Consider the following 25076-nt stretch of genomic DNA (forward strand, 5'->3'; position numbering starts at 1 on the left):
GGCTTTTCATTCATTTTTAATTCATTTGTATACATTTCTAAATATTAAGATTCCACTTTGACATTAAGGGATATTATGTGAAAGGCAAGAGAAAACAAATATTAAATTAATCCGTTTTTAAATCAGGCTGTAAAAAGTCAAGGGGTATGAATACTTTCTGAAGGCACTGTACATGTAACATGTACGCAGTTGAACTGAAACATTTTATTGCCTTGCAATATAACTTTAAAAAAATATAATTCAAGAAATAAAGTTTAGTTATTAACCTGACTTGATACGAGACAGTCCCTTGTAGCAAGAAATTGTTCCAGATAGACAAACACTAACTATATAAACACTAACTAGACAACACATACTAAATGGCTACTATATGTTTTCTTTATCTAAATGCGCAGGATTGACAATTTCTTTAAATACATTTGATTACATAACATTTATGACTGATTAAGTTGTAAGTAGGTTGTTCAAATGAAACTGTGGAGCTGTCAACAGTAAAACATTTCACAAATCAATTAGGAAGAAAAGCTTGTTAAAATGTCTCAAAACACCTGCTGTACCACATTTTCACAGAAAGTGTTAGACAAGCTATGCCATGTTTTATTTGTTCCATCTCGTCTGAGACAAACTTGTGTGTGGATCCCCAGGGTACACGGGTACCCCATATTGGGACACCGGACTCTCTACTATGTGAGTTCTCTGATGTGACTTCATACTGGAACGCTGGGTGAAGCATTTCCCACACTGTGTGCACTTGTAGGGCTTCTCCCCGCTGTGGACCACAGCATGTCTGATCAGGTTGTACTGCTTGGGGAAACTCCTGCCACACTGTTCGCAGGTGTACGGTTTCTCTCTGGTGGTGCCGCCTGACCTCCACTGAGTCCTCATTCTCTTCACCATGTTAAAACTACTGCGACTCAGGCCGTATCCAGAGAAGGTGGAGGTGGTGGCCATGTTTGACCCTGTCATGCACTCACTCATTCTCACTGTTGCTTCTGAAGCCCTGTGCTGATGCTGCCTTGGCTGTAGAGCTAAACTATTTCCGTCATTATTTGAGTTCAGCGTCTCGCTGCTCTGTCTTTCTGGCATCTGTTGTCTAGTCTCATCAGCCAATGTCCTGACATGTCTTTTCATGTGTGCTGCTGCACTGAACATGTTAGCATGTGGTTTCCCTATAGAAGAGTGAACCGATGGTCCTACATCATCTGTCATAGTAGGAAGGGATGGAAGCCCACTGTGAGATGGGAAAATTGAGATATTCTGAGAGTACTCCTCTATGGCATGAAAGGAGAAATCTGGATGGCCATCAGGGTCAGTGTCTCTGCCTGGATCCACAGATGTCCACAGCTGCCCATCAGTCTCATCCATGACAAACTGGTCAGGTCCTGCCAGGGTTGTGGTCTGATCCAGCACCTCCTTTTTCTCAACCTTCACCATCACTTGCTCTTGTGAGTCCTCATCCTCGGCTGGCTGGTGTTGCTCTGTGCTGAACACCTCTGTAGATGCGAGCCGGGGTGTGCCTGGTTCCTCTGGACCATCAGAATTGGGGCAATGTTCCACTGAGTCTTCAGGAGATATGTTGGGTTGTGTGATGAAGTCCTCATCAAAGTGCCGTTGCTCAAAGGATGGTGGTTGCCCAGGCTTGGAACCAGACTCTAAATATTTGGGATAAACATAAAAGAAACATTATAACAGTTGCAAAACATGGGTGCTTTAGAATTGACTGCGTGTGTATGTGCACTCCATATGCCAGAACACAAAACATCAATGAAGCAACTTGGAACGTGCACACCACCACATCCAGTCTTTCACAGACAGAGCAGTATCACTTATGGTCATACCCACCCTCTCCAGTGATCCTGAGCTCTTCCTGAGGGTCAGTCTCCCACACATCCTCTGCTGTCTCTTCATCTTTGATCAGTATGGGTTCAGTCTCTGCTCTCTGCTCCACATCTGTAGGCTGTAACAGGGGACTGAGATTATCACTCTGGACACCCCATATTTAACACTTCTCATACCCATGGATCACACAAAAGCTGTAAATTCTCCTGATATTCCAATAACAGAATTGATCCAAGAGGTCAGGTCTCTAATTGTAAAAGGTGATGCATCACACCTGGGGTTGAGAGTCCTCTTCAACAGCCATCGCTCCATCTCTCCACTGTGATTTACTCTTCTGCTTGTTCAAAACAATCTTGACTGGATATGAAGATCTCTCTGATGCCATGGGGTAAAGAACTGCAAAATAATTGTATTCAGTGAAATATTATGGCTATTCATACACACTTGGGTTTTGCATGTGCAATGAATTTATCATTAATAATTGCCAGAAGATTCCGACCCTACGTTACTCTTGTTTACACTGAGCTGCACTGGGGTCAGACAGCATGACTGTGTAGATCAAGACACTGCGGTGCCAGTATGAGATATGGCTCAGAAAATGTACCTCAATCCAGGAATGAGAAATTAGTTTAGGGGCTGACCCCATTTATTAAACTGGTCGATTGTTTGGCCAACAGGCTGCAGTTCGACCGAGCCTTCTTTAGTCTAACAGTAGCAACAACAACAAAAAATTATAATAATCATGACACCGGTCTGATTTGTGCCTGTCTGAGTGGACTGATCCATTGTGGAGGCCGTGGGTTGGCACAGTCTTTCACCCCAAGACGTGCTACTGAAATTGTATATGGTTATATTACATAAGAACAATGGTGCAACACTAATAAAAATAATATTGGTTTATAACAAAACACGCTTTCTCCCACGTTGGAGAGGTCCCTGTCCGCGGTCCTGAATCAGTGCGCTGTTTAATTGCAGCCTTTTCCTAGACCATGTTGCTATAGCAAAGTTAGAGAGCATATTGGTGTTGAGAACAATGTGGCGAAGGCAGCAGTGGAGTTAGGAGATGAGAAAACAGCCCTCACCTCAATTGTCTAAGAAAAGTGAGGAGAGAGGAAACCCCAACTTAATTTATGGCTTGGCGATATGGCCAAAATATCAACACAGCATTTTATTTTTTATTAGGCCAAAGTATCATATCATGGCATACATTTTTTTTTACGGTATAATGGTATATTTTTGAAAAATAAAAGTAAAAATGTGCTTTATGAGTAGTGTGTGACCGACCCTAGGGTGGAAACACATACTTAGAATGTAAGTCTCTATTCTGATTGATTTATGCTGTTCAAATCAGCTTCAACCAAAAATAACTTCAGAATTTTCATACATTTCTGTATTCCTGCACTCATTTGAGAATTTCCGCACTGCCACCTAGGGATGCATGATATGGGCAAACAATTTAGGCCATATTTTTAACCAAATGTTGCAATTGCGATTTAGAGCAAAACACTTGGATGAACTGTTGGAATCATGGAAATATAATGATTATTCTAATTCTATAGTTCGAATAGAATAGTGGGGACTTTGAATACAGTGTTTGACATGACAACAAATAAAATGCCAGGGAGGAGTTATTGTGAACTGCTAAAAAGTATTTCCTCGGGGAACCTATAATCTTTGGCTACATTGAATGTTCTCTTAGCTACTTCTTGTAGCTAACATTCTTGCTTCGCGTATTCCTGTTTGATTTAGAAGATACTGTTGCACAAAGAAGAAAAAAAAAAAAAACATGCAGATGTACAGAGTGTTTATTTGTACTATTTTCTACACTGTAGAATAATAGTGAAGACATGAAAATTATGAAATAACACATGAAAAGTGTTAAATGAAAACGAAGTGTTAAATATATTTCATGAGATTCTTCAAAGTAGCCACTCTTTGCCTTGACAGCTTTCTACACTCTTGGAATTCTCTCAACTAGCTTCATGAGGTAGTCGTCTGGAATGTTTTCCAACAGTCTTGAAGGAGTTCCCATATGCTGAGCACTTGCTGGCTGCTTTCCCTTCACTCAGTGGTACAACTCATCCCAAACCATCTCTATTGGGTTGAGGTCAGGTGAATGTGGAGGCCAGGTCATCTGATGCAGCACTCCATCCCTTTCCTTCTTGGTCAAATAGCCCTTAGCCAGCCTGAAGGTGTGTTGGTTCACTGTCCTGTCATTGTCCTGTTTGCGCATAGTGGGACTGGCGTATCACTGCAGAATGCTCTGGTAGCCATGCTGGTTAAGTGTGCCTTGAATTCTAAATAAAATCACTGACATTGTCACCAGCAAAGCACCCCCACACCTCCTCCATGCTTCACAGAGGGAACCACACATGCAGAGATCAGCTGTTCACCTACTCTGTGTCTCAAAGTCACAGCGGTTGGAACCAAAAATCTCAAATTTGGATTCATCAGACCAAAAGACAGATTTCCACAGGGTCTAATGTGCATTTCTCATGTTTCTTGGCCCAAACAAGTCTCTTCTTATTGGTATCCTCTCAACATTTGATGTTGAGATGTGTGTTACTTGAACTCTGAGGCATTTATTTGGCCTGCAATCTGAGGTGTAGATAATTGCCCATTTCTGAGGGTGGTAACTCAGATGAACTTATCCTCTGCAGCAGATGTAACTATGGGTTTTCCATTCTTGTGGTGGTCCTTATGAGAGCCAGTTTCATCATAGTGTTTGATGTTTTTTGGGTTACTACATGATTCCATATGTGGTATTTCATAGTTTTGATGTCTTCACTATTATTGTACAATGTAGAAAATAGTAAAAAATGAAAAAAACTCTGGAATGAGTTAAGTGTCCAAACTTTTGACTAGTACTGTAAGTCTACACCATCACTGGTATTATCAGGCTGTATAGCTAGTTACGTTTGCTCTGACTCAGTACATTTATTAGCTAGCTAGCGATTAGCATTAGCTTTAGGCCCAACTTACTAAGAAAAGTCAAACTAGCTCTTTATGCAGACGTAAAAAACACAAATAGTGCAATTATAGAACGCTGGTGCATTTATATTAAGACGCAAAGTGAAAACAGCTTGCTGCATTGACCATGCAGAGACTGAACACACGTGTCTGGTGGTAGAGAAACAAATGCGCTCCTTGAGTGACAGGGGGCGGGGCTACGTCTGTGTGAAAAGCGGCATGGCGAGAGATTACTCAAGTAGCAAAGTAAACTATAACAATGGACGTTACACACGGTGTACCACATTTAACAAACACCGTTATAGAAGGTAGAGCAAAAACCTAAAATCGGTCCGTGCATCAATACCGGTATATCATAAAATACGGTATACCGCCCAGCCCTAACTTAATTAGGTCTATAATCAACAGCCCAACTGTTAAATGTGCATGGCTTAATAAATCCTCCCTATACAGTGCCTTCGGAAAGTATTTTTGCCCCTTTACATTTTCCACAATTTGTTACATTACAGCCTTAATCTAAAATGGATTAATGTTTTTCCACTCCCGAGTGGCGCAGCAGTCTAAGGCACTGCATCTCAGTGCAAGAGGCGTCACTACAGTCCCTGGTTCGAATCCAGGCTGTATCACATCCGACCGTGATTGGGTGTCCCATAGGGCGGCGTACAATTGGCTCAGCATCGTCTGGGTTTGGCCAACATCGTAAATAATATTTTTTTCTTAACCGACTTACCTAGTTAAATAATACATCTTCACACAATACCCCATAATGACAAAACAATAACAGGTTTAGGCATTTTCGCAAATGTATTTAAAATTAAAAACAGATGCCTTATTGACATAGCAAAGGGTCTGAATACCTATGAGACTCAAAACTGAGCTCAGGTGCATCCTGTTTCCATTGATCATCGTTGACTTGACTGGAGTCCACCTATGGTAAATTCAATTGATTGGACATGATTTGGAAAGGCACACCTGTCTATATAAAAAGGTCCAATAGGTTACAGTGCACGTCAAAGTAAAATACAAGCCATGAGCTCGAAAGATTTGGCCATAGAACTTCGAGACAGATGTGTTGACGGTCCCCAAGAACAGTGGCCCCTCCATCATTCTTAAATGGAAGAAGTTTGGAACCACCAAGACGTCCTAGAGCTGGCCGCCCGGCCAAACAGAGCAATCGGGGGACATGGGCATTGGTCAGAGAGGTGACCAAGAACCCGATGGTCATTCAGCCAGCGCCAGAGTTATTCTGTGGAGATGGGAGAACTTTCCAGAAGGACAACCATATTTGCAGTGCTCCACCAATCAAGCCTTTACGGTAGTGGCCAGACGGAAGCCATTCTTCAGTTAAAGGCATGACCGCCTGCTTGGAGTTTGCCAAAAGGCACCTAAAGACTCTCAGACCATGAGAAACTGCATTATCTGGTTTTGATGAAACCAAAATTTAACTTTTTCGCCTGAATGCCAAGCGTCACGTCTGGAGGACACCTGGCACCATCTCTACAGTGAAGCATGGTGGTGGCAGCATCTTGCTGTGGGGCTGTTTTTCAGTGGCAGGGACTGAGGGAAAGATGAACAGAGGAAAGTAGAGATGGATCCTTGATGACAACCTGCTCCAGGGTGCTCAGGACCTCAGACTGGGGCGACGGTTCACCTTTCCAACAGGACAAGAACCTTAAGCACACAAGTCTCAATGTCCTTCAGTGACCCAGCCAAAGCCCAGACTTGAACCCAATCGAAAATCTCTGGAGAGACATTAAAATAGCTGTGCAGCAACGCTCCCCATCCAACCTGACAGAGCTTGAAAGGATCTGCAGAGAATTGAGAAACTACCCAAATACAGATGTGCCAAGCTTGTAGCATCATACTCGAGACTGTAATCGCTTCATTGCTTTGTCATTATGGGGTAGTGTGTAGATTGAGGGGAAGAAAACTATTTAATTCATTTTAGAATAAGGCTGTAATATCTACAGAAATAAGACTGCGCCTGCTTGTGTTGCCTGTGTTTGTTTAATAGCCTACTGATTCCGTGAGCACCAAGCCTCACAACCACATTTCAGAAACAATTTCACAAATTCAGCTGTTTTTAATATTTGCTATGCTGTAAAGGCTTTAGCATTTTTCATTAGAACAGCCTCTGGTATTACTTACTTAGTGTTTACACTTCCAAATGGTCAAATGTGTATTTATAATAAACCCTTTATCTCCTTATTGTTTATTACTACTATCATTAAGTAGTGCCATTAGTAGGCTTATTATATAAGCCTTGTATAACCACCAAGCTGTTAAGTCCTAATTCTAACTTTGGCCTATATCAATACTTATATAGGCTACTGTAGCAATCAATAATTTGTTAATGTCATCACACAGCATTACAAGTCATACTGAGTCAGGTCTGTAGGCCTCCTTGCTCGCACACGCCTTCTCAGTTCAGCCCACAAATGTTCTATTGGATTGAGGTCAGGGCTTTGTGATGGCCACTCCAATACCTTTACTTTTTTGTCCTTAAGCCATTTTGCCACAAATTCGGAAGTATGCTTGGGGTAATTGTCCATTTGGAAAACACATTTTCTGGAATTTCCCAAGCTATTTAAAGGCACAGTCAACCTAGTATGTAAACTTCTGACCCACTGGAATTGTGATACAGTGAAATAATCTGTAAACAATTGTTAGAAAAATTACTTGTCATACTTTGTGCATATGTCCTAACCAACTTGTCAAAACTATAGTTTGTTAACAAGAAATTTGTGGAGTGGTTGAAAAACGAGTTAATGACTCCAACCTAAAGTGTATGTAAACTTCCGACTTCAACTGTAGTTGACTTTACTAAAACACAGGATGTCTAAATATGGCAAATACACATTTAAAATGACCAATTAATTATTGTACTTCAGAGGAGCAGCCAGTTTTGGGATTGTTTGATTAAGTGAATGCACGAGAAGCTGGTCTTTGGAGGCGAAATTGGTATGGGTGTTAGGCCAGAGATGAAGTCTATGGCCACCAATAATCTTCTAAACAGACACCATTTGGAGTACAACGCATTTCTCATCCCTGGATTTACATGTTTTCCAAGCTGTACCTTGCACTGGCGCCAACGTGTCTTGCTCTACACAAACATGCTGTCCAACCCCAGTGCAGCTCAGTGTAAACAAGGGTAATGGTAGGGTTACAATCTTCTGTCAACATGAATAAAGGCATAGGCATGCTTCCCAACAAACAGTTCAGTAGAGTTCGTACATCTTATAACATTGACTTTGTTAGTTTTGCACTTCGATGAAGGTTTTTTTTTTTTTCAGCTGTTCGTGCGCACATTTTTTTCCATGAGGCAAGCCGAAGTCTACGCCCCTTCGTCGTTGATTCGTCAAAGTATGTCATTCAACGACAGACGACTCGATTTCATGTCTTTTACTTTGTAAAGTGATCAGAATTCCTTAACTATGTCCCTGTAACAAAGATTTAGCAATTGTTTTAGATGCCATTCCCTCAGGTGTTGCTTTTTTTTTCAGGAACGTGTCAAGACCTGACCCTCAGAGCCTAGCTTCCATTAACCCTGTTGACTCATCAGTAGGAAAGATTTGTTTCTCTTTTGGTCCATTCAATAACAGAGCGATACGAACCTTGTTTCAGCAAAAGGTATCTATTACCTTATGTCATGCCTTATTGTAACGGATTTATTGATAATATCTGAAAAAAGTTTGGATGTTGCCACACACACCTACTTAACAAAATTAAGGAAGTTTCCTTTTGAATTATTCATAAATATTATCCTGCCAACCACTATATTAAGAAAAACAAACTCAAATTGTACCTTTAATGACCACCCAGAAACGGTGTTACATCTTTTTTGGCATTGTACTCATATAAGAAAACTGTGGCAAGACATCAGTAGATTTAATTGAACACATTTATGAAGATTCTACACTATTGTGGAGAGATGTACTGCTTGGATATTTTACCGACAATAGAAATAAGTTGAAACAATTTTCTGTAACTCATTTCATTATTTTGGCCAAATTTTATATTCACAAATGCAAATTTACAAACGCCACATTTTCTTACCTTACAAAAAGAAATTGAACTGTATTTTAAGACCATTAAATACTCTACTAACAAAGCATTTACACTTATTCTATGTATGTCGCTTAAGGTCCTTGTGTAATGTGATAGTAACCCCTAACCCAATTGTCCTTTGTATATTATTTATATATACACACACTTGTGTTCCAACATGTACTTCCTGTATTGATTTGTTGTTAATCAAATAACTCGATTTCATGTACTTTTTTTTTTTTTTATCGAAAAATACTGCAAACATCTTAGATGTAAAATTAAGCGACTGAGAACTTGGGCAAAAACGTCAATATTAATGACATTTCTTGTTCTTAGATTCATTCGAACTATTTTGAGGAAGCGTATACTGCCTACGGCGTACAAAATGGACAAACAGTACTATTGCCACCTCTTGTTTTTCAAGCGAAGGTCTTAAGGGAATACGCGAGTACACTCGTTCCGTTCGACTAGCCGAGTTTTCGAACTGAAGCATAAATCATCTACACATCTACCTTTTCTCCTGACTTGTCCTCGTGTCTTCTTCAGCTCGCTCTCCATCATTTGACACTTCCTTTTCAGTACATCAATATCTCGCTGGCTTTGGGTAATTTCCAAACGTATAACTGCACAGCTATCATCAACACGTTTGTTAATTTCTGCTACAGCTGCTTTAGCTAAAACCTCCATAATGGATACCAACTGCGCCATGTTGTCCAGTCCAAATTACAGTTTTGTATACAATTTCGAAGCGTATGTGGACTAAACAATCCGTAGATATTTATAACTGGCAACAACGTAAGTGGTAAAGTTATATGCGTCCGCACTTCCTTTCAACGCCTGACGTACTTCTTCGATGGGGTTTAACGGCGGTTGGCATTCAATGTTAATGTGCATTACCGCCACCAGTTGGACGGAGTATTGAATAAGATACAAAAAAAATATTGCGGTGAAGGTGGAAAACGACATAATACAAAATTAACTAGTTCACACACATTCCGGATGTTTTAATGTTAAATGGCCAAAACTAGTTCACACAGATTCTAGATATTTAACGCTAAATTACCAAACCCGGGGCATACCTGGCTAGCACATTTAAAATAATTGGAATTCACCACTTATGAGGATCAATTAGACGGTCTCAGACACTTCAGAATGAGGTCCTTCTTCCAATAGGGTTTCACCAGGTACCGTGCTTCACACAGAACCTACAGTCACCCTGGCCCCTCACCCCTACAGACCACACCAATCCCCACTGTGATCAATTCAGTGTCAGGACAGCTCTAGGTCGCCCGCAACCGACCAATGATGGGTGTCTTTGAGTCTACTAACTTTCAGATCATCCTCCACTGACTTGGCCCTGTTTACGCCACTGACTTGGCCCTGTTTACGCCTCCAAGGTGCCACCCTCACACAGGAATACACACTCAGAGCCTACATAACAGAGGCTTTTCTAAAAACTTGACTTTGCGTGTTTCGCTCACCTCTTTTTTTTCTTCTTTAAAAAAAATAAAAACAAAGTTAGAGATGTGGTATCCACTCGGCTCGCTGCCTCTCAGATCAAAGGTGGGTCCATCTGCTTCGTTCCTGAAGTAAGGTCTCCCTGAGATCCCAAGTTTGAGGGATCCCTCGTGCACGATTTACCCAGGTTGTCAGGAGCGGTCACCAAGTGAAGATTCACATCACCATCCCCGTCGCCAAATGTGGTTAATTTATCAAATGAGGAGAGACAAACTTATCACACAAGTCAGAGTTATACTTAAACTAAATCTTTAATCACTTATTAATAAGGGAGCAGAATACAATGCACACATGTAAAGTGAATCGATTGAGTGACCTATGATAATAATGGCTGGTCGACGAATCACGCTCAGATGATTTGTTGAGAGCCCAGAGACAAAAGTACAAAGGTATTTTATGACGAACAGATGTATAAGATGGGTCACAAGGTTAAGATTTGTATGAAAGATACTTATAATTCACAGCAGACAGTATCTGCTGTGTCAAGTTATCTTTCATTGTACAGACCAGGGTTTGACCCTGGGGTCATCTCTCCCTGGTACCATATAGAACAGAAACATTAACTCATGATCTGGAATGTGACCTCTTTAGATTATCACCCAAAAGACAGCATAAATCTCCTGTCAGTGTTATCTCCCAGATGCCCATCCTCATTAGAAGAAACACAGATGAGCGTTCTAACAACCCTTTATTCTGTTGAATAAAACAACCATTTGATGGAATAATTGCATTATAACATAATCTTGCAATTTTCCACCATAGGGTATTATTTAATAAAGCTGCCAGTTGAGGACTTGTGAGGTGTTTGTTTCTCAAACTAGAGACTCTAACGTAACATGAACCCCATTGAACACGTTTGGGATGAATTAGAACGCCAACTGCGAGCCAGGCCTAATCACCCATTATCATTGCCCGATCTCACTAATGCGCCTAAGGCTGAATGGAAGCAAGTCCCCGCAGCAATGCTCCAACATCTTCCCAGAAGAGTGGAGGCTGTTATAGCAGCAAAGGGGGGACCAACTCCATATTAATGCCCATGATTTTGGAATGAGATGTTCGATGAGCAGGTGTCCACATACACTACATGACCAAAAGTATCTCAGAACTTCTTTCTCTCAATGACCCAAAGTGCAGCCTTAGATCCTCAGACAAAGCACTGCTGACCATTCCAAAGTCTAGGTTGAAAACTAAAGGAGGCTTGGCATTTGCCATTAGGGCCCCTAGACTTTGGAATGGCATGCCAGAGGAGATGAGGCATGCAGAATCAGTGACTCCTGAAAACGCACTTCTATAGAATTGCTTTAAATGCTTTATTTTCTGCTTTGCCTATGTATCTTTGTAACGTGTGTTGTCATGTCTCTGTATTATTGTAATATGCTTTTAAAAATGTGTTGTTTTTTGTTGTTGCTGTAAATCACATTGTTACTTTGTGTTGAAAAGTGCTCTATAAATTAAGTTATTATTACATTGAAAACGTTTTGCTTTGCTCAACAGAGTCAGAAGTCTCTGCTGAGAGGGCCATGCAGAAGAAAGAATGGATGAAGAACAATGTTTGACCCCTCAATCAAGTCGCTGAGTACAGTGGCAAGAAAAAGTATGTGAACCCTTTGGAATTACCTGGATTTCTGCATAAGTCATTTAGGCAGGTTACCTTAGTGTCCTTGGGCACAGGGACTATGGTGGTCTGCTTGAAACATGTTGGTATTACACTCACAGGGAGAGGTTGAAAATGTCAGTGAAGACACTTGCCAGTTGGTCAGCGCATGCTCGGAGTACACGTCCTGGTAATCCGTCTGGACCGGCAGCCTTGTGAATGTTGATCTGTTTAAGGTCTTACTCACATCGGCTGTGGAGAGCGTGATCACACAGTTGTACGGAACAGCTGATGCTCTCATGCATGTTTCAGTGTTACTTGCCTCGAAGCGAGCATAGAAGTTATTTAGCTCGTCTGGTAGGCTTGTGTCACTGGGCAGCTCTCGCTGTGCTTCCCTTTGTAGTCTGTAATGGTTTGCAGGCCCTGCTACAACCGACAAGCACCGGAGCCAGTGTAGTAGGATTCGATCTTAGTCCTGTATTGACGCTTTGCCTGTTTGATGGTTCGTCGGAGGGCATAGCGAGATTTCTTATAAGCTTCCGGGTTAAAGTCCCGCTCCTTGAAAGCGGCAGCTCCCTTTACTCAAAGTACTGAGTAAAGGGTCTGAATACTGATGTAAATGTAATTTAAAAATATATATATATATATATATATATATACTGCTCAAAAAAATAAAGGGAACACTTAAACAACACATCCTAGATCTGAATGAAATAAATAATCTTATTAAATATTTTTTTCTTTACATAGTTGAATGTGCTGACAACAAAATCACACAACAATAAATCAATGGAAATCCAATTTATCAACCCATGGAGGTCTGGATTTGGAGTCACACTCAAAATTAAAGTGGAAAACCACACTACAGGCTGATCCAACTTTGATGTAATGTCCTTAAAACAAGTCAAAATGAGGCTCAGTAGTGTGTGTGGCCTCCACGTGCCTGTATGACCTCCCTACAACGCCTGGGCATGCTCCTGATGAGGTCTCCTGAGGGATCTCCTCCCAGACCTGGACTAAAGCATCCGCCAACTCCTGGACAGTCTGTGGTGCAACGTGGCGTTGGTGGATGGAGCGAGACATGATGTCCCAGATGTGCTCAATTGGATTCAGGTCTGGGGAACGGGCGGGCCAGTCCATAGCATCAATGCCTTCCTCTTGCAGGAACTGCTGACACACTCCAGCCACATGAGGTCTAGCATTGTCATGCATTAGGAGGAACCCAGGGCCAACCGCACCAGCATATGGTCTCACAAGGGGTCTGAGGATCTCATCTCGGTACCTAATGGCAGTCAGGCTACCTCTGGCGAGCACATGGAGGGCTGTGCGGTCCCCCAAAGAAATGCCACCCCACACCATGACTGACCCACCGCCAAACCGGTCATGCTGGAGGATGTTGCAGGCAGCAGAACGTTCTCCACGGCGTCTCCAGACTCTGTCACGTCTGTCACGTGCTCAGTGTGAACCTGCTTTCATCTGTGAAGAGCACAGGGCGCCAGTGGCGAATTTGCCAATCTTGGTGTTCTCTGGCAAATGCCAAACGTCTTGCACGGTGTTGGGCTGTAAGCACAACCCCCACCTGTGGACGTCGGGCTCTCATACCACCCTCATGGAGTCTGTTTCTGACCGTTTGAGCAGACACATGCACATTTGTGGCCTGCTGGAGGTAATTTTGCAGGGCTCTGGCAGTGCTCCTCCTGCTCCTCCTTGCACAAAGGCAGGGGTAGCGGTCCTGCTGCTGGGTTGTTGCCCTCCTACGGTCTCCTCCACATCTCCTGATGTACTGGCCTGTCTTCTGGTAGCGCCTCCATGCTCTGGACACTACGCTGACAGACACAGCAAACCTTCTTGCCACAGTTCGCATTGATGTGCCATCCTGGATGAGCTGCACTACCTGAGCCACTTGTGTGGGTTGTAGACTCCGTCTCATGCTACCACTAGAGTGAAAGCACCGCCAGCATTCAAAAGTGACCAAAACATCAGCCAGGAAGCATAGGAACTGAGAAGTGGTCTGTGGTCTCCACCTGCAGAACCACTCCTTTATTGGGGGTGTCTTGCTTATTGACTATAATTTCCACCTGTTGTCTATTCCATTTGCACAACAGCATGTGAAATGTATTGTCAATCAGTGTTGCTTCCTAAGTGGACAGTTTGATTTCACAGAAGTGTGATTGACTTGGAGTTACATTGTGTTGTTTAAGTGTTCCCTTTATTTTTTTGAGCAGTGTATGTATATATAATATATATATATATATATATATATATTAAAAACTTTTTTTTTTATTAGAAATTAGCAAAAATGTCTAAACCTGCTTTTGCTTTGTCACCAGGTGAGCAAAAGACCTTAACCTTTTGTCCCCATTCTTGGCAACCATTGTGTCTACTCTTCAGGCATTCACCATAATGAATGGAGAGGCTCTACAGCTCAGGTTCATGGTTGATCTATAAGGTGAATGCACCAATTTGTAAGTCGCTCTGGATAAGAGCGTCTGCTAAATGACTTAAATGTAAATCTAGCATGTCCAATGCATTCCAAATGAATGCACTGTAAAAAGATGTTGAATGGAACCAAAATAGCCAACATCTTAAACCTTTTAAATGCACAATTAATAATTTCAAAAAATTGTTGTGAAAAGTACACAAGAATTGAGTAAAAGTAAAGATACTTTGCCAGATAATTACAAGTAAAAGTCTTAAAGCATCTGATAATGTATGACACATGCCAGACAAGAAGTTATTGTCTATCTGAAGACTACAACAGCTGATGTCCAAACACCAATGGATTAGTAGTACTAAAATTGTAGTAAAATAATATCACAACTCCCTTATATTTCTACAGCACTTGTGAAGAAATTAATGTTCTCAGAAACCTAACTGCAGGGGACTCTGTGCCAGGTAGCTGGTACGCAACGGATTGTAAGAATTCCCATGCAGGGGAACATTGCTTGGGGGTAGTTAATGTCAAACAGATGAAAATATTTGAAACAGACATCAACTGCACCAAGCAAGGTCCTGAGCTGAGTGACCTAGCACACAGCGTTCTTAACATTACAGGATGAAATTGTTTCATTGAAATTGTTTCATTTATAAGTGTGTTTGCATTGTTGAACGTTGTATAACCCTCTGAGGCTGCAGGTCAAAGGACAATGAGGTGTCAGGGTTTAACGGTACAGCAGCCTTTAGGGCGGTGAGAGTGCAGTCCATCGTGGTGGAATTCATCCTCGCCCACATGCCCCAACTGTTTCCTGATATACACTACCGTTCAAAAGTTTGGGATCACTTTGAAATGACCTTGTTTTTGAAAAGCACATTTTCTGTCCATTAAAATAACAACAAATTGATCAGAAATACAGTGTAGACATTGTTAATGTTGTAAATTACTATTGTAGCTGGAAATGGCTGTTTTTTTTAATGGAATATCTACATAGGCGTGCAGAGGCCTATTATCAGCAACCATCACTCCTGTGTTCCAATGGCACGTTGTGTTAGCTAATCCAAGTTTATAATTTTAAAAGGCTAATTGATCATTAGAAAACCCTTTTGCAATTATGTTAGCACAGCTAAAAACTGTTGTGCTGATTTAAAGAAGCAATAAAAAACTGGCCTTCTTTAGACTGGTTGAGTATCTGGAGCATCAGCATTTGTGGGTTTGATTACAGGCTCAAAATGGCCAGAAACAAATAACTTTCTTCTGAAACTCGTCATTCTATTCTTGTTCTGAGAAATGAAGGCTATTCCATGCGAGAAATGGTGTGTGGTGACAAACTCATGTCCAATCAATTGAATTTAACACAGGTGGACTCCAATCAAGTTGTAGAAACATCAAGGATGATCAATGGAAACAGGATGGACATGAGCTTAATTTCAAGTCTCATAGCAAAGGGTCTGAATATGTAAATAAGTAAAAAGTAAAAACCTGTTTTCATTTTGTCATTATGGGGTATTGTATGCAGATTGAGTAAAAAATGTATTCTATCCATTTTAGAATAATGCTGTAACGTAGCAAAATATGGAAAAAGTCAAGAGGTCTGAATACTTTCTGAATGCACTGTATAAACCATGAGTTTTATGAATGGTTGAAGAAAATGTTTCTTTTACGTTTTACCACAAGTGCATCGTGCTTTATTCATCTAATTTACGCATTAATGTGAGCCACTTCATTGCACTGCACTCTCCCCTTCATGTAGCCATATCTATTGACAAAAAATGTAATACTTTTTACGATCTGAATGCAACAATGACAAACTGCCATATGGAGAATCATAAGGGTCTTGTTTCAGCTACTATAATCGTTCTTGATCCCAAGTCTTGTTTTGACTGATTCCATGTCAATGCTAATATGGTTACGATTCTCTAGCTAACCAACATCTGTAAAGATTTATTTGAGAGACAAGTGCTCATTGTGCAAATGTATGTTTTCAATAAACAAACAATATTTTGTCTCTGTTGTCAACATTCTAAGCCAACCCTGTCTGTTTTCCCCCATAGTTACGCAGGCCTCGGTTTTGTTGCTAAACAACCTACCTGTCATATGGCTAGTTGGCTACCATACATGCAGACATTACCCAGTTTGTGTAAAAATAAATGAAGGATCCAACTATGTTGGTACTTTGTGTCATATCTGACTACGTCAGTAGGCAACTGCTTGTCCATGTGCTAGCTAACAGCAAAAAACCCCAGATGAGCTGAACATGGAAGCATCCATTAGAGATCAGCTTCTTATTAGCTAGCTAACGTTAGCTATAAAGTATTGTTTACGTTTAATGTTTTGACATAACATATTTGATTGTATATACACGTTATATATATATATATATATATATATATATATATATATATAACGTGTATATACAATCAAATATGTTATGTCAAAACATTAAACGTAAACAATACTTTATAGCTAACGTATATATATATATATATACACTGAATGCAACATGTCAATTGTTGGTTCCATGTTTCATGAGCTGAACTAAAATATCCCAGAAATGATGCACACACACCAAAAGCTTATTTCTCTCAATGTGTGCATACATTTGTTTACATCCCTGTTAGTGAGCATTTCTCCTTTGCCAAGATAATCCATCCACCTGACAGGTGTAGCATATCAAGAAGCTGATTAAACAGCATGATCATTACACAGGTGGACCTTGGGCTGGGGACAATAAAAGGCCACTCTAAAAATGTGCAGGTGTCACATAACACAATGCCACAGATGTTTTGAGGGAGCGTGCAACTGGCATGCTCACTGCAGGAATGCCCACCAGAGCTGTTGCCAGATCATTTAAGGTACATTTTTCTAATCCATAGATCAGGGCCTAATGAATGCATTTCAATTGACTGATTTCCTTCTATGAACTGTAACTCAGTAAAATCTTTGAAATTGTTGAATGTGTTTATAATTTTGTTCAGTATACATAGATTACTACCTCTGAGAGTTTAGAGCTTGAGGTAGTCACCTCATACAAGTACTAGGGAGTATGGCTAGATGGTACACTGTCCTTCTCTCAGTACATATCAAAGCTGGAGGCTTAAATTAAATCTAGACTTGGTTTCCTCTATCGTAATCGCTCCTCTTTCACCCCAGCTGCCAAACTAACCCTGATTCAGATGACTATCCTACCCATGCTAGATTACTGAGACATAATTTATAGATCAGCAGGTAAGGGTGCTCTCGAGCGACTAGATGTTCTTTACCATTTGGCCATCAGATTTGCCACCAATGCTCCTTATAGGACACATCACTGCACTCTATAGTCCTCTGTAAACTGGTCATCTCTGTATACCAGTTGCAAGACCCACTGGTTGATGCTTATTTATAAAACCCTCTTAGGCCTCACTCCCCCCATCTGAGATATCTACTGCAGCCCTTACCTTCCACATTCAACACCCGTTCTGCCAGTCACATTGTTAAAGGTCCCCTAAGCACACACATCCCTGGGTCACGTCTTTTAAGTTTGCTGCAACTAGCTACTGGAACGACATGAAACAAACACTAAAACTGGACAGTCTTATCTCCATTGATGTTTTTAGTTTTGGCTGATTTTCCTTTGCGGATTTACAATCGTTACGAATTTAATTATGGGGAGTTGCAGGCCCCGGACTGAGCATAATTGTACACTCGCAAACTTGATTAAAAACGAGGGCTGAGAGTCAAACTTCCCTTGCTTGGCTAATCATTTGGACCGCCCTCCAAGATGGTGACGGGGATTCCCCCAAGGGCATAAGGCGAGGGTAAGTGGACGAGGGTGTCTCATGAGTTTGAACTGCAGCCAAGAATATCCCCTGCAATTTGACCCCACTTCATCCATGCTACTGTTCTTTGATGAAGAGTCTCTACCTGCTCATATAAAGTTAGGATTCATGTGGTACCCTGTAAGAGCTTTTGTGCACAAGCGCCCTTCAGTGTCATGAATGTAAAAGATTTGGTAATTTGTCAAGTGTGTGCAGAAGTAAAAAGATGAAGTGAAATGCTACAACTGTGGAGGTGAACAAGCACCTGCATTCCTGGAGTGCCCTGTTAGGGTGAAGGAGAATGAGGTGGTAAGGGTAAGGAGTGTCGAGCTTGTCTCCTATCTGAAGGTGGGGAAGAAATAATGGTAGTAGAAAAACGAGTTTTAATGACTCCAACCTAAGTGTATGTAAACTTCTGACTTCAACTGTAGTATTCTTTGGCTGAATGTTTTGTGAAAATACTGGTGTAATGTAATGAGTAGTGTGATCGCTAATTTGACAATTTTTTGGTTACTTTGTACATGTGTATAGGCCACTGTGTTCTTAGGGACCTTCAATGGGGCAGCAGGTAGCCTAGTGGTTAGAGCGTTGAACTAGTAACCGAAAAGTTGCAAGATCGAGTCCCTGAGCTGACAAGGTAAAAATGTCGTTCTGTCCCTGAACAAGGCAGTTAACCCACTGTCCCTAGGCCGTCATTGAAAATAAGAATTTGTTCTTTACTGACTTGCCTAGTTAATAATAAAAAAATGCTGCAGAAATGTATTGGTACCCATCCACAGATCTGTGCCTCAACACTATCCTATCTCGAACATCTACAGACAATTCCTTCGACCTCATGGTTTGGTATTTGCACTGTCAACTGTGGGACCTTATATAAACAGGTGTGTGCCTTTACAAATCATGTCCAATCAATTGAATTTACCACAGTTGGACTACAATCAAGTTGTAGAAACATCTCAAAGATGACCAATGGAAACAGGATGCACCTGAGCTCAATTTCGATTCTCATAGCAAAGGGTCTGAATACTTATGTAAATAAGGTATCCGTTTATTTTATTTTAATAAATTTGCAAACATTTTTAAAAACCTGCTTTCGCTTTGTCATTATGGGGTATTGTGTGTAAATTTGATAAGATTTTTTTTTTAATAATCCATCTTAGAATAAGGCTGTAACGTAACAAATGTGGAAAAAGGTAAGGTGTATGAATACTTTTCGAATGCACTGTGTCTACACAGTAATGGTGGCCGGCTGAAAATCAACTAGCCTAATATTTTTTTTAGAAGTTTTATGCCTATTTTAGCTAAATCTACAAATTAAAGTGATTATTACTCTGCCAATAATAAACATAAAAAGCATAATGTACACAGACTTCATGTAGCCTAGATGTGTGTAAAGGCGTTCATGGTGAGCTCTTTAATAATAAATGTACACAAACTGACACGTGACGTACAAATGTCATGTGTAGGCCAACAAGACGTGAACACTACGTCTTCATGACGTGTGCGTGTCACATGACGTGAGGTTAATGCTCTCCATTGACAGTCCATGTTGCAGCTACCACAGAAAATGGAAAGTAATCAGAGGATAGATGTTGTATGGCAGCTGTAGAAGTACCTGTGTGTACAAGATTTTACTGCAGAAGAGTTACAACATGTTTTGAACGATAGTGTCCAGTCCTCCCAGGCTGCTGGCCTGGACTTTGATAAGATACGGGCAAAGTGGTGGAATAGTGGTGAGGTTTTAATGGGTGCATGGTTAGTTGGTAGGGAATCTTTTTTCTCACAAAGTGTAACCTAATGAATTCAAACTACAGAATAGTAGGCTGATATGCAGCCAATACAGTAGGCTTCTGGACCGCCATAATACCAAAGAAGACAGTCCATGTTAATTCATGACGGTATCTTCTGGCGATAGGAAGACATTGGTGAAAGGTATCAGTGGCTTCATTCGGCTTAATTTACAGTGCCTTGCAAAAGTATTCAATCCCCTTGGGGGCATTGTTGGCGTTGTTCCTATTTTGTTGCATTACATGTAATTTAAATTAAAAAAATTATTTGGATTTCATGTAATGGACATACACAAAATAGTCCAAATTGGTGAAGTGAAATGAAAAAAAGAACTTGTTTAAAAAAAGGAAAAAAGAAAAGAAAAACGGAAAAGTGGTGCCTGCATATGTATTCACCCCCTTTGCTATGAAGCCCCTACACAAGATCTGGTGCAACCAATTACCCTCAGAAGTCACATAATTAGTTAAATAAAGTCCACGTGTGCAATCTAAGTGTCACATGATCTCAGTGTATATATACAGCTGTTCTGAAAGACCCCAGAGTCAGCAACACCACTAAGCAAGGGGCATCACCAAGCAAGCGGCACCATGAAGACCAAGGAGCTCTCCAAACAGGTCAGAGACAAAGTTGTGGAGAAGTACAGATCAGGGTTGGGTTATAAATAAATATCTGAAACTTTTAACATCCCACGGAGCACCATTAAATCCATTTTTTTTAAATGGAAAGAATATGGCACCACAACAAACCTGCCAAGAGAGGGCCGCCCACCAAAACTCACAGACCAGGCAAGGAGGGCATTAATCAGAGAGGCAACAAAGAGACCAAAGATAACCCTGAAGGAGCTGCAAACTCCACAGCGGAGATTGGAGTATCTGTCCATAGGACCACTTTAAAAACTGTACACTCCACACAGCTGGGTTTTACGGAAGAGTGGCCAGACAAAAAGGCATTGCTTAAAGAAAAAAAACAAGCAAACATGTTTGGTGTTCGCCAAAAGGCATGTGGGAGACTCCCCAAACATAAGGAAGAAGGTACTCTGGTCAGATGAGACTAAAATTGAGCTTTTTGGCCATCAAGGAAATGCTATGTCTGGCGCAAACCCAACACCTCTCATCACCCCAAGAACACCATCCCCACAGTGAAGTATGGTGGTGGCAGCATCATGCTGTGGGGATGTTTATCATTGGCAGGGACTGGGAAACTGGTCCGAATTGAAGGAATGATGGATGGCGCTAAATACAGGGAAATTCTTGAGGGAAACCTGTTTCAGTCTTCCAGAAATTTGAGACTGTGACCTTCCAGCGGGACAATGACACTAAGCATACTGCTAAAGCAACACTTGTATGGTTTAAGGGGAAACATTGAAATGTCTTGGAATGGCCTAGTCAAAGCCCAGACCTCAATCCAATTGAGAATCTATGGTATGATTTAAAGATTGCTGTACACCAGCAGACCCCATCCAACTTGAAGGAGCTGAAGCAGTTTTGCCTTGAAGAATGGGCAAAAATCCCAGTGGCTAGATGTGCCAAGCTTATAAAGACATACCCCAAGAGACTTGCAGCTGTAATTGCTGCAAAAGGTGGCTCGACAAAGTATTGACTTTGGGGGGTGAACAGTTATGCATGCTCAAGTTCTGTTTTTTGTCTTATTACTTGTTTGTTTCACAATAAAAAATATTTTGCATCTTCAAAGTGTTAGGCATGTTTTGTAAATCAAATGATACAACCCCCCCCAAAATCTATTTTAATTCCAGGTTGTAAGGCAACAAAATAGTAAAAATGCCAAGGGGGTGAATACTTTCGTAGGCCTGAATCACTCGCCATACATTTATATGGATACATGATACATCCGTTTTTAATGTCTATGGATACAGCCAATGGGCTAATGATGCGCAATTTCGCCTGGCATTGAAAATGCGCTCTCTCGTTGGGACACTGCTCAGAGGAGCTAGCCAACTACACAGCTAACACAATCACTTAAATTGAAGCTGGAAAGACCGCAAACTACATGCATTTCGTTTCGTTTGACCGGTTTTTCTATTGACATTTCTTTGTATTTTTCCTTAAAAATTATGCCGATTGTCTGAGAAATGTATTGCCGCATTCAGAACAACTGAGCTTCGACTGCGATTTTTTCTTGTTGAACAGTCATCCAACTCGGAATTCCATATCGGAATTTTAGGCATCTTTCTAGAGCTCTGACTTTCCGACATAAAGATCACCGAAGTCATGATTTGACCCAGCTGTCTTGAAAGCGCCATATCTCGTCCTGACGCGTTAATCCTCACTGGGACATTGAGAGATTTTTTTTTATTAAAACAATGTTGCAAAAGGTCAGAGATGGACAGCAAGGTTTATACAAATCTCCGCCATTGAAAACCAAACGCTAGTCTAAAAGAAAGGGGAGAAAAATGCTTTTTTACAGTGAGGATCAAGTTTATAAATTGCCTGGTTGGGCTGATGAGACAGTGGATTGCAGTGAGATGGAACAGTAAATAGGCATTTTAACGTCACAGCTGTAGTCGGTGATAATTTGTGGATTATACAATGGGTGTCTAATCCTGAATGCCGATTGGTTAAAACCGCATTCCAGTTACCACTGGCTAAAGTTACCACTGGCTAAATCTATGACGTTAAAATGCCTATTTACTCTGTTCCATCTGACTGCGCAACCCAGTCGAAATCATGAATCAGCATGCTTTTTAAGGATATATTCAAAGAACTATCAATAGATGACAAGCAAGGGATAAGAATGTTCCCAGCCAGTATGGCAATGGAACATTTACAATGACTGGGTCGCGTCCATAGACACAGAACAAAAACACTGAACAACTGGGTCGAGTCTCTGGTAACCAAACCAATAGAACGAACGACCAGCTTGCTTGGGTAGCATCCCTAGATTTGTGTCGGGACTATATCTTGTGGAAGGATGAAATAGTATGAATAAATTAATCAAAATAACATTTAATGAAAATGTCAATCATTACTTGAATATGTTGCTAACTTCTTGTATTAAAGTGATAATGCCAGAGAAGCCGGTGTTTGGAGGATATATTGGCACGGTTTCAAACACCGGCTTCTTGGGCATTATCACTTAAATAGACACCGGCTGGAATGCGGTTTCCAATCAGCATCCAGGATTGGACCCGCCGTATATATAATTCTGTATATCTCCCCTATTATTATTGGCAAATCAATGAACCAGTACATTACTCAAACTACTAATCATATAAATCCATTTCTTATCTACAGTATCTAATGATCTTTGATTCAGATGACCAGTTTTATACAGTTCCAGTGTAGTGTCAGTTTAGACAAATTACACAGGAAAAGTGTAGTTGGCCGAATGTCAAATGTAAAGTTGTATGAACATACAGTACCAGTCAAAAGTATGGACACACCTACTCATTCAAGGGTTTTTATTTTTTACATTGTAGAATAGTGAAGACATCAAATCTATGAAATAACACATATGGAATCATGTAGTAACCAAAGAAAAGTGTTGAATCAAAATATATATTTTAGATTCTTCAAAGTAGCCACCCGTTGCCTAGATGACAGCTTTGCACATTCTCTCAACCAGCTTCATGAGGTAGTCACCTGAAATGCTTTTCAATTAACAGCTGTGCCTTGTTAAAAAGTTAATTTGGGGAATTTCTTTCCTTCATAACGCATTTGAGCCAATCAGTTGTGTTGTGACAAGGTATGGGTGGTATACAGAAGATAGCCCTATTTGGTAAAATACCAAGTCTATTATTCTTTGCTCAAATAAGCAAAGAGACATGACAGTCCATCATTACTTTAAAGACATGAAGGTCAGTCAATATGGAAAATTAAGAACTTTGAACGTTTCTTCAAGTGCAGTTGCAAAATCCATCAAGCGCTATGATGAAACTAGCTCTCATGAGGACCACCACAGGAAAGGAAGACCCAGAGCTACCTCTGATGCAGAGGATAAGTTCATTGGAGTTACCAGCCTCAGAAATTGCAGCCCAAATGAATGCTTCACAGAGTTCAAGTAACAGACACATCTCAACATCAACTGTTCAGAGGAGACTGCGTGAGTCAGGCCTTCGTGGTCGAATTGCTGCAAAGAAACCACTACTAAAGAACACCAATAAGAAGTCTTGCTTGGGCCAAGAAACACGAGCAATGGACATTAGACCGGTGGAAATCTGTCCTTTGGTCTGATGAGTCCAAATTTTAGATTTTTGGTTCCAACCGCCGTGTCTTTGTGAGACGCAGAGTAGGTGAATGGATGATCTCCACATGTGTGGTTCCCACCGTGAAGCATGGAGGAGGAGGTGAGATGGTGCTTTGCTGGTGACACTGTCTGTGATTTATTTAGAATTCAAGGAACACTTAACCAGCATGGCTACCACAACATTCTGCAGCGATACGCCATCCCATCTGGTTTGCGCTTAGTGGGACTATCATTTGTTTTTCAACAGGACAATGACCCAAAACACACCTCCAGGCTGTGTAAGGGCTACTTTACCCAGAAGGAGAGTGATGGCGTGCTGCATCAGATGACCTGGCCTCCACAATCACCCGACCTCAACCCAAGTGAGATGGTTAGTGATGAGTTGGACCACAGAGTGAAGGAAAAGCAGCCAACAAGTGCTCTGCATGTGGGAACTCCTTCAAGACTGTTGGAAAAGCATTCCAGGTGAAGCTGGTTGAGAGAATGCCAAGAGTGTGCAAAGCTGTCATCAAGGCAAAATATATTTGGATTCAACACTTTTTTTGATTACTACATGATTTCATATGTGTTATTTCATCGTTTTGATGTCTTCACTATTATTCTACAATGTAGTAAAAGTAAATAAAAACCCTTGAAATGAGCAGGTGTCCAAAATATTGACTGGTACTGTACATGTAAGACGTAAGCTATTACACTGAAACATATTTGATTGCCTAGCTGAGTTGATATAACGTAAGATTTTAAGGCAGCAGAGTAACTTCAAACAATAACTCAGGAAATCAAGTTAAGGTATTAACCTGACTTGATATGAGACTGTCCCATGTGGCAAGAAATTACATCCCGGATAGACAAACACTAACAAGACAACACATACGAAAATGGC

General features: G+C 40.9%; 1 protein-coding gene across 1 annotated transcript; it reads right to left on the bottom strand.

Annotated features, from left to right (window-relative positions):
• LOC106600397 (zinc finger protein 286A) lies at positions 1–9724 on the bottom strand. The gene is made up of 4 exons (XM_014191712.2): positions 9369–9724; positions 2114–2235; positions 1843–1957; positions 1–1652 (listed from the first exon to the last, which is right to left on the bottom strand). Exons 1-4 carry the CDS (start codon positions 9562–9564, stop codon positions 598–600), a joined length of 1488 nt encoding a protein of 495 aa, XP_014047187.1. The 5' UTR covers positions 9565–9724; the 3' UTR covers positions 1–597.
• Positions 9725–25076: the final 15352 nt, after the last annotated feature.

Source organism: Salmo salar, chromosome ssa03 (assembly GCF_905237065.1).
Source record: "Salmo salar chromosome ssa03, Ssal_v3.1, whole genome shotgun sequence".
In the NCBI taxonomy this organism is placed as follows: Eukaryota; Metazoa; Chordata; class Actinopteri; order Salmoniformes; family Salmonidae; genus Salmo; species Salmo salar.

Excerpts from the sequence above, each read along its gene's own strand:
- LOC106600397 (XM_014191712.2), bottom strand. The coding sequence starts at position 9,564 with ATGGCGCAGTTGGTATCCATTATGGAGGTTTTAGCTAAAGCAGCTGTA. Across the intron at positions 2,236-9,368 it reads AGGACAAGTCAGGAGAAAAG|TTCTTTACCCCATGGCATCA; the intron begins GTAGATGTGTAG and ends ATTATTTTGCAG. Across the intron at positions 1,653-1,842 it reads GCTCAGGATCACTGGAGAGG|AGTCTGGTTCCAAGCCTGGG; the intron begins GTGGGTATGACC and ends CCAAATATTTAG.